This window comes from Drosophila hydei, unplaced genomic scaffold (genome assembly GCF_003285905.1).
Source record: "Drosophila hydei strain 15085-1641.00,03,60 unplaced genomic scaffold, DhydRS2 tig00000110-arrow-arrow-pilon, whole genome shotgun sequence".
In the NCBI taxonomy this organism is placed as follows: domain Eukaryota; kingdom Metazoa; phylum Arthropoda; class Insecta; order Diptera; family Drosophilidae; genus Drosophila; species Drosophila hydei.
This window is the reverse complement of record NW_022045667.1, coordinates 50,687-60,568: the sequence shown is the minus strand read 5'-3', so window position 1 is coordinate 60,568 and position 9,882 is coordinate 50,687. Positions and strand designations below refer to the sequence as shown.

The window sequence follows — 9,882 nt, the reverse complement described above, 5'->3', positions numbered from 1 at the left end:
CATTGAGCTTAAATTGCTACGATATACTATCAGGGTTACTCTGCATTTAACTGTTAGAAATCAGTATTTGCCTGATATATCAAGACAATTTGACAATTTGACAATTTCAAGAGAGCATAAAGGAGAAGCGGCATGTGCATTCATGGACACTTTTATTAGCCACTACTGTAGCTCTGCAAGTAACTGTTAAACTGTTAGCAGAAGACAATTGCTTGGCATAACGATTCATTTTAAAGTAAAAAGAGAGAAAGAGAGAGAGCTTGTGAGCGAAGGAAGGAGGGGGACTTTCTGAATATATGCATTAAGCTACATAACAGTATCCAAAGACACGTTTATTAGCCAGCACTTTAAATTTAATTGCTGAACATCTGTTTGCAATGAATAATCTAATATACCACAAATAAAAAGCTGCCTAATTATAAATAAAAAAAGCACTTGCCTGGTTAATAACTGAAGTTAATTAATTTATATGACACATTTTAATTAGTTAAGTATATCGTCAAAACTTCAATCGACTAATTTGCGAAAAACGCTTTCACACACCGGAAACACAGTGCTCTAATTTGACCTCTCCCATTCAGCCCAACTCCAAAACAGGCAAAACAGTCGCTAAACAGCAGCCACTAGCAGCGGCAGCAGCTGTGAGTGACCGACAACAAACTTGTCACGATGCCAAAGCGCAATTCCCTTCTCTGTTTTCAGCTGCTGGGAGAGCTGCTGAGAGAGATAGAGAGAGGGAGAGCGACTTTTCCTTCAATCACACGCACACTTGCACACATATGCAACTATTGTTTGTCTAGTCCGCTCGTGTGGAGTCACAGCAAGTGCAAATGTTGCCTCTGCCTACCATCATCATCTGCACACACATTTAAAAGCAGCGCCGGCGTCGCTGCTAGCATCGCATCATGTTGCTGCTGCGACGTTAGCTGTTCGTTTTGTTCGTGATTCGTGCACAGTTGCGATCGGCAGCAGGCAAACAACGGAACTGAATTCAGTCGTCAACGCCAGCGCCTGCCAGAAAGAGATTGAAATTTCGCTGTCCTACGCCGCCTTCAGTCTCTCTTTTTCTCTCTCATACGAACGCGCGCTCTCGTTCTGACTGCCTTGTTCGGTTCGGGTTCAGGTTCAGCACACACGGCGTATACGTTAACCCAACCCATATGTATATAAAGTGCAAACAGCTGCGATGTTAAGCATTCATTGTTTGCGCAAGGGAAGAGCTAAAGCTCGCAGCTAAAACGGCAACTTAAGCAACTTGAGCAACTCAATCAAAAAATCCACCGCAAGGATCTTTACAAATGTTTTTCTGCACATCAAATCACATTGTCGTGCTTTTGCCCTTTACAACTATGTGTGTGTGACTGTATAATAAATGACCATTATTTGCAACTGTCAAAAGGTGCAAAAGTGTTTGTGCGCAAAATCAAAAAATAAATAAATAAATAAATGAAAAACAATAGCAGCAATAATAAATATAAATACGCTGGCAAATAAACAAATACCGCAACAACAATAACTACAACAACAACAACAGCAGCAGCGAAATAACTAAAAAGCGCGCGCGCCAAAAAGCAAAAACAATATTGTTAAAAAAATATATATTATATATATAAAATACACATATATAATAGGGCTTTTCCTATACGTTGTTTAATAACATTTTCTCACGCCTCACACAAAAGTTAATAAAAAAATAATAAAGAAATGGAGGTGGAAAAAATGCGCGAGCAGCCGCTGCTGCAAAGCAAATGCTGCATCCTTGACTCCAGATGTGCGGTAAGTGTATTTAGCTACACATGTCTATGTAGTATCTATATAGTCTAGTAGCTGGTTGATCAACCGTTCTATAAACACATTCGTAAACATTTGCCATTTGCGTGGGCTTCTACCTCTGAAACGTAGAATTGAGTGGCACTACAAATATCAAGAGTGCGAGAGGAAGAGACTGTGTGCCATTAATAGATCGAATAGATCGAGCCAAGATATAGATTAAGTAGCTGCAATGTAAACATTTGCCAAAATATATGTCCAGCTACATCAATTATTAAGGGGGCTTGTGCTTGGATAGCGCTTCAAATGGGCACTCAAAGTGCAATTAAATTAAATTTAATGCAAAATATGTAGGAAACAAATATTTTAAATAAATAAGGATTTTGGAATGTGAAGACTCTAGACTAAATAGCTAGAATTACTGATTTAGTCTTATTATTAAATAGTTGAATAGATTTTAAGAATTCACATGTTAAATTTTAAAATCTTTTTTATCTTAATCTAATAAAAAATTCTTTAGAATATTTTAATACTCTATTAAATGCTTAGATAAGCAAAATTAACGTGCTAAAAAATTCGATAGAATTTCAATACTATTCAAAAACATTCGCACAACTTTTGACTACATTATAAAAAATAATAATAAAAAACAAGAAAATTCTCTTACATAAACAAAAATAAACTAAATGTGAATTAATTAGAATTTCAATGCAAAATCAATTCAAATTAATTCTAAAGACTTTTGAATAGATTGTAGAAATTTTAATCTAGTAAATAACTGAATGCAGTTCTTAAAACTATTTAATAAACAAAGTATAATTCAAATTGATTGAATATGTTTAAATGTCTCTATAGGAAATCTATAATTAATTTTAATAATAAAATTGTTACTTTATATGAAAGCATTGAAAAATGTTAGCTTTAGGCGGCTTTATGTGCTACAGATAGCTTTCATGATTTTGATGAAATGATATATCATATATGATATGAGAAAGTATTTAAATATTTCAAATCTTATATTAAAGAAACTAAACTAAATTTGTTTTAGAGTTTTATATAGACTTAGACTAAGATTCCCCAATACTGACAACATCTATAACTCATCATTTTGTTATTTGTTCAAAACTATTCACAAATATAGAACAATTTAGAAATTTCTATTATATTTGAGAAGAAATAAAAGAAAATATTTGTTCAGCCGTTTCCTTCAAGTAGAAGAATTAATTATTAAACCATAATTTATGCGAGTTGTCAAAAGTGTACATGAAAAACAAATTAAAATACAGCTGGGCCATGGTTGGGGAAAATGGAAAATTGGAAATGCAAGTGAAAATTGTTGTCGTCGTCACCGTCAGCGCATAGTTGTTGTCGGCGGGCGCACATGTGCTTCAAATTAAAATGTCTGGCTTTCATCTAAGAGCAATAAATAACCATAATAAATCCAAACAAATATATACATATGCATATATATATATTTGTTTATATATATTTTTTAACAACTTGTTTCGTCTATTTCACAGCTGAACGATTTATATCCGATCGCCCGCTTGACACAGAAATCGGACGTGCTTAATATGTCGTCGTCGTCGTCGAAATTGGATAAGGAATGCCCCTATACCATAGAGGTTGTGCAGCCAGAAGATACGGCTGCAGTTCTAACCATGCTAAAGACTTTCTTCTTTAAGGTAATATTTTTTAATATAATTTTAAATTTTTCATATATTTTTAGTAGCACTCAAACTTGAAGTATTTGTGTTTTAAGAATTTTTTTAGTTTGACAATTTTAACCTATTTTGTTAAAAAATATACATAAAATAAAAAAAAATAGATCAGCTTAAACTGTATTTAGTTAGACTCGTCAACAACATGCAATAAAATATATTTATATATATATATTTGTTTTTTAAATACGAACTTTGGTAAATACTTTCTCGTTCAAAGAAACATTTTTATTTGTTTATTCACTTTAATTGCATTCATTTCTTAATTTAATTAATTAAAGATGCAAATTGTTACTCTTCTAATGACTCTTAGCTTGATAAATTATTTCTTTATTTAATTTGCATCTGTCAGCTCGAAACGAGAGTCAAAACAAAGCAGAAATCGCATAAATAAAGCATAGGAATTATTAATGAGCTTTAGTTAAAAAGATTTGCTTCATTAATTGCAGCTAAACTCAACATTTTTATGTGCCCTTAGCGGGGGTTTTTTCTCGTTCGATGTCTCACTTAAATGAGTGCGTGAACTATTTATCCTTGCGATGACTAATGAAAGAAGAAAAAACCCTCGTCCAGCCTTAGCTCGAGACTACATCTCACAGTTCTGCCAAAAACCAGTTGGAGAGAACGTCATTTGACTTTGTAGATCATTAACTGGTTACCCAGTTAACGCTTCACTGCATAGCTATCATATTTTATATATTTATAATGATATAGTCGCAGCATTATATTATATATGTATATATATTTATATACATATTTAATACAATCTGTAGCGATCTTGTCGAGTGACAAACTTCCACTCCAGTTAGTCGGGCCAAAAATCCGTATTGAATTGCATTTAATTAAAAAGCTTGATATTATATATATATATATAAAAATATATTATATATATACATATACATATATGTATATGTATGTATGTATGCAAACCTGATTGACTGACTGACTGACTGAATGACTAACTGTAGCTCCGGTTCCGTTTAGCATTTGCCATAAATTATGCACAATCTTTGATTAAAACGTGTAAAACTGCCTTAGATAGGATTGCTCGACTAAGAAATACCCTGAAACTGAGGTTACTTAAGATATTCTAGCACTTTTCTATGCAAACATTTATGTAATTATATTATTACTTATGCTTCCTCCTTTATGAGGATTATGAAACATTCGTTAAATATATGTATATATACTCTAATAACTAGACTGGACAACTAGATATTAAAAAAAAAATAAATACATGTTACGAAACGTATACAAGAATATATATTTTAAACTTCAAGTGTTTAGTTTTTGAAGTATTCGGGATATCTTTATTTAAACAATTGTAGATTGTCTCTGCAATTCATCTTGGTCAAAAGTTTTTCGTTTTTTATTATTGCCCTCATCAAATACCGTGAGTTACATACATTTGCTTAAAAGACACCATACCCCTCTCAACTATTTACAGGGTATATTAAAAAATGTAGATAATAGATTACAAATGCGTGCACATAAATCATTTTCGTATAATTCTAATGTTTCTGATGTCACGTAATTGCTTGAATAATTTGTACAGATTGTTCAATTTAGCATTTTCGCATACAATTATTAATAGATCTTGATATGATATGATGTGATATGATATGCTATGAGTACTGATAGGAAACTGATATTAATTGAATGTGCTTTCTTTGCTGAACTTGAGATTTTGTGGAATTTTATATGAAATATTAAACTTATATATGCATTTTCAGGACGAGCCACTCAATACATATCTAGATCTCGGCGAGTGCAAAGAGCTGGAAGAGTACTCAGTGAAACCGCTCAAGGACAATTGCTCATACAAGGCAGTCAACAACAAAGGCGAAATTATCGGAGTCTTCATCAATGGTCTAATGAAAAAAGCTGTATGTTTTCATTATATATATATATATGTATATATATATCGATATTTAATAATAATATATTTTCCTTCACTCTTATCCAGGACCCATCAGATCCCGTTGAAAAGGCAGCCGATAGCTGCTCACATCCAAAGTTCAAAAGATACTCAGCCTAATGGATCACATAGAGGATCAGTTTAACATCTTTGACTTGTATCCGGAGGAGAACGTCATTCTGGATGGCAAGATACTCTCCGTGGATAGCAATTACCGTGGCTTGGGCATTGCCGGCAAACTAACGGAACGTGGCTATGAGTATATGCGCCTCAATAATATATCCGTTTACCATGTTCTGTGCTCCAGTCACTTTTCGGCTCGTGTTATGGAGAAGTTGGGCTTCCATGAGGTCTACAAATTGAATTATGCTGACTACAAGGATGGGTCAATGTTTAAGCCTGCCCTGCCACATGTGGCAGCACGCATACTGGTCAAAGATGTGGACAAAGCCAAGTCCAAGTCGACGTTGTAATTGCTTCAACTAGTTGCGAGAGCAATTTTGCATTTTTAATAGGAAATATGTGATTTTTAGTTTATAGTTCGGTGGCGGGCTATCAAGAATCGTAAATTCATTTCATTCTATTTTCTGTTAAAACCAGTAGAGAAATTAACTGAGTACAAGTTAAATAAATTATTAAATAAATAATTATATAAACTTAAATGTAATTGAAATTCGCCCGTTCGCGATGTTAATTTTTAAGTGTTCCGTTATTTTTTTGCTCAAACATTGCTAAATGAAAAATAAATCATTTTTAAAAGCAACTTGTTTTATATATGTAGCGAAAAAATTATAAATAAATTAAATAAAGAAAAAGTAACTAGGAGCACTAATTGACTTAATTTCAGTCAATTTAATAAAAGTAAAACTTTTGCCAAAAAATTATATAAAAAATATAAAAATATTTATAGATGAAAATAAAATAAATATTTGATAGTGTGTCTTGATCCACTCGCTTTGCTTTTTACCATAAGGATTTCGTTCACTTTTTGCAGTAGTTAAATTAAATTATTTACAAAGAAAACTATTGATAATTAAAACTAGCTTTGTGTGTTAAATTAAATATATATATATATATATATATATATATATCTTCTCACAGATATTTATTACCAATTAATAAATAATATAAAAATATAGAATTATCGTCGAGTAATCCTTCTTCCGCCGCTTCCTTAATTTCACAACAAAAACGTGTTTAGACCGGTATTATCACATGCTGTTTGCTAATCTATTTACAACAAATTTAGTCTATTTACATATGTTAAAAATGATTTTATTTGGCTGCAGCTGCGGCAATCGGATCTCTGGCCAGACGCTCGATCATACGTCGCATTTGCTCCTCATTGCCGTACTTTTGTGCATCGGCAACTACGGCGGCATGATGAGAATTGGCCTCAGCTGAGACTTCGTCCTGGAATTGACGGTTCAGCTCGAATGAATGTCTGCAACGATCCATTTAGAATATCTATCAAGATACATCGACTATAGCGTACTCACCGCACTGAGCTGAAGCCAAAGATTGCACCTATTACGCCAAGAGAGATAAGAAATAAGGCTACCTGCCAATTGGAGACACGTTCTAAGCCCTTGATACCGTAATATGGACCAGGATTTGCGCTATAATTGGGCTTAACATCCCAGGGCTGAATTGTTTCACGCATTGCGCCTGAATTCCAAATTAAACTTTCGTCATAATCTTTTCGAGATGAGGCCTTCACCAATGTTTGATAAGCCTCTGTGATTTTCACAAAACGTGCTGTCTTCTCCACACTTGCCGCGTTACTCTTAACGTCGGGATGAAACTATAAATACGTATATAATTTATTAATACAAATTAACAAATGAAATACTTGTTGCACCTGTTTAGATAGTTTGAGATAGGCATTACGTATGTCTCGCTTGTTGCAATCGTGGTGAACATTTAGCACATCGTAGTAGGTCTCCGGTTTTTTCGACTGATATCTTGAACTGTTGTTGAATCTACATATTAAAAAAAATTTAAACGTTATTTTATATAACAACAACAAATAGCAGAAAGAGGCAAGTGTTAAGTACTTATGTCTAGCTGCCGTCTCTGTGAACACTTTTAAGCTTGGTAGACGAAGCATAATTACTGGTCCCCCTTGTCCGTATTTGCGTACATCTGTTTATGTAAATAACTAAGTAATTTTGCTCAAATTAGTATGTTCTAAAAAACATAAATAAAATTGTAAGTGTTGAAAAGCGTTCTATCGGACTGTGGCTATCGATAAGACTGTTTGCAATAGTATCGCACGCCTATCGATAGCATGCTGCTGCAATCGATATTGTCGTCAGAAATCGCTGTCATGACAACCAAAAAAATAGCGCTCTTCAGAAATAACAATAATTATTAAATAATAAAATGAGCAGCGAAAAAAAGGCAATGGAATTACAATTCCAGGTGCGCCAAAACGCACGTGAGTATCAGAGCTCGGTCAAGGATCTGTACTCATGGGAAAAGGAAATTAAGAGCAAGGAACTGGCAATGCTAAATGCGCCCGCTCCAAAAATTCAGACAAACGTGAGTAGTAAAAATTATGGTTATATATAAAAATAACAAGAAAACGTTTTAGAATACACCCGTACGCAGCCATGTCAAGAAAACGGATGAGACACTTAAGAAACCAGCAACAAACAGTGGCACTAGTAGCCCAGCGATCACCCCAACTGAGAAGCAGGATTTGCCTACAGATACACTTGCCCAGCTGCATAAGAAGGCAAATGATATAAAGGATCGCGGCAATAGCTATGTGAAATTGAGCGAATATGAGAAAGCTATTGAGGCGTATACCGAAGCTATCGAAGTCTATTCACTAGATCCCATATACTATATCAATCGGGCTTTATGTTTTTAAAGCAGGAAAGGTAATGAAAAAGCATATATCTCATCGATATACAAATCTAATCTGTTTCTTGTAGCCATGATAACTGCATTGAGGACTGCGATGCAGCCATTGGGCTGGACAAGTTGTGCGTTAAGGCCTACTATAGACGCATGCAAGCAAACGAATCGCTGGGCAACAATATGGAAGCCTTGAAGGATTGCACCACTGTACTGGCCATCGATCCGAAAAACTACGAAGCCAAACGTAGTTTGGAACGCATCAATGAACGCTTACGAAAAATTGGTATTTTACGATAAAAATATAATAATATTGATAGCTAATTATGTATATTTCCTAGCTACTAAAAATGGTCCCAACTTCAGTGCTGATCGCGAAGATTTTGTGGATATCTTACCATTTGATAAGGCGGCTTCCAGGCGTTCGAAACAGCCCATGCGCCGCATCAGTGTTGTAGATATTGTTACACCTCGTCCAGGTCAGGATGATCAGAAACAATTGCGCATCTCGGATGAGGAAATTGATAAAATATTCAATAGCAATTGCGGACCCTTTGAAGAAGTGAAGAAAAAAGTTAAGCTACAGACGAAGGTAGCACAGCCAAATACTTTGGAAGCCAATGATAACTTAAATGTTAAAATTCAGGAAACTAAGCAACCAGCTCAGCATCAATCAACAGTCAAGGAAGAAAGTATACAATCGTCGACAAAGCTTATTGAAACTATTATTCCTCAAACCATAAAACCAGCAGCAGAATCGAACCAGACTAACCCAATTGTAGAAAAGTCTGTCAAAACTCAATCACAGCCAATAGTAAAAGAGAGTAGTATCACAAACGTGCCACAACCAACTAAAACTGAAAAACCAAGCACCTTAAGCAATAAAACTAAGATCGAACAAGAGGACAAAAAAGTTAAAACAATGGAGGTAAGCGTAAAAGCATAACTTAATTATTGAAATACTAATAATAACTTCGGCTTCCTAACAGCGCATACCACCTGCTCCCTCCGGCACTGCCCAGTTCTACATGACTTGGAAAGAATTGTCACCAAATCAGAAATATCAATACTTGAAATCTATTGAAATACCCAATTTATGTAAAATACTTGGCGCTGGCTTTGACTCTGATACATTTACGGATTTGTTGCGCACATTGCAGGATTTCTATGTGCCCAACAAGGAGCCAACGACAGCGGCAGTTTTGCTGGAGATAAGCAAAAATGATGAATTCAGCATTTTGGTGATATTTATGTCGCCAGAAGACAAAAATAGTGAGTACCCTTATGCTAGCATATTCATCAGAAATAAGCATTAAATTTAATTCCATTTCTTCCAGTGGCTGCTTGTATCATGGATGCTATTTCAAAGTTTCCCAAAAATAATCCAGGCCTATTGCAAAAACTGGGCAAGCTTTACAATGTAGCCTAAAAATTGTTATAAACAATAAACGTACTTGATTTGCTTCAAATTGTTAGCTCAAAAACGAATATAATCATATATGCAATTTATACTGTAATATTCGATTATGTCTCTCGTTAGGTTTACTAAACAATGAAGATCTCAAATGTTTTGAAATACTTGCGGATTGCGCAACACTCAAATTAATT

At 34.4% G+C, this 9,882-nt stretch overlaps 3 protein-coding genes across 3 annotated transcripts; 2 read left to right on the top strand and 1 right to left on the bottom strand.

Moving 5' to 3' along the window:
- Window positions 1–1,650: 1,650 nt before the first annotated feature.
- On the top strand, window positions 1,651–6,040 carry LOC115482737 (dopamine N-acetyltransferase-like). Its single transcript, XM_030223078.1, is given in 5 exon segments — window positions 1,651–1,776; window positions 3,291–3,455; window positions 5,225–5,377; window positions 5,458–5,509; window positions 5,512–6,040. Coding segments are annotated over 5 exon segments (813 nt in total). The 5' UTR covers window positions 1,651–1,704; the 3' UTR covers window positions 5,883–6,040.
- A 520-nt stretch (window positions 6,041–6,560) lies between these two features.
- LOC111600620 (dnaJ-like protein 60) lies at window positions 6,561–7,542 on the bottom strand. The gene is made up of 4 exons (XM_023316822.1): window positions 7,467–7,542; window positions 7,271–7,391; window positions 6,909–7,213; window positions 6,561–6,853 (listed from the first exon to the last, which is right to left on the bottom strand). Exons 1-4 carry the CDS (start codon window positions 7,517–7,519, stop codon window positions 6,685–6,687), a joined length of 648 nt encoding a protein of 215 aa, XP_023172590.1. The 5' UTR covers window positions 7,520–7,542; the 3' UTR covers window positions 6,561–6,684.
- A 228-nt stretch (window positions 7,543–7,770) lies between these two features.
- On the top strand, window positions 7,771–9,749 carry LOC111600619 (RNA polymerase II-associated protein 3). The gene is given in 7 exon segments (XM_023316821.2): window positions 7,771–7,953; window positions 8,006–8,279; window positions 8,282–8,297; window positions 8,352–8,560; window positions 8,616–9,202; window positions 9,264–9,546; window positions 9,612–9,749. Coding segments are annotated over 7 exon segments (1,620 nt in total). The 5' UTR covers window positions 7,771–7,794; the 3' UTR covers window positions 9,704–9,749.
- The last annotated feature ends 133 nt before the right edge of the window (window positions 9,750–9,882 follow it).

Bases quoted from the DNA above. Each gene is read 5' to 3' on its own strand.
- LOC111600620 (XM_023316822.1), bottom strand. From the start codon at position 7,519: ATGCTTCGTCTACCAAGCTTAAAAGTGTTCACAGAGACGGCAGCTAGA. The intron at 7,392-7,466 runs GTACTTAACACT...TTTAATATGTAG, and splicing joins GAGACGGCAGCTAGACATAA to ATTCAACAACAGTTCAAGAT. The intron at 7,214-7,270 runs GTGCAACAAGTA...ACGTATTTATAG, and splicing joins ATCTCAAACTATCTAAACAG to TTTCATCCCGACGTTAAGAG.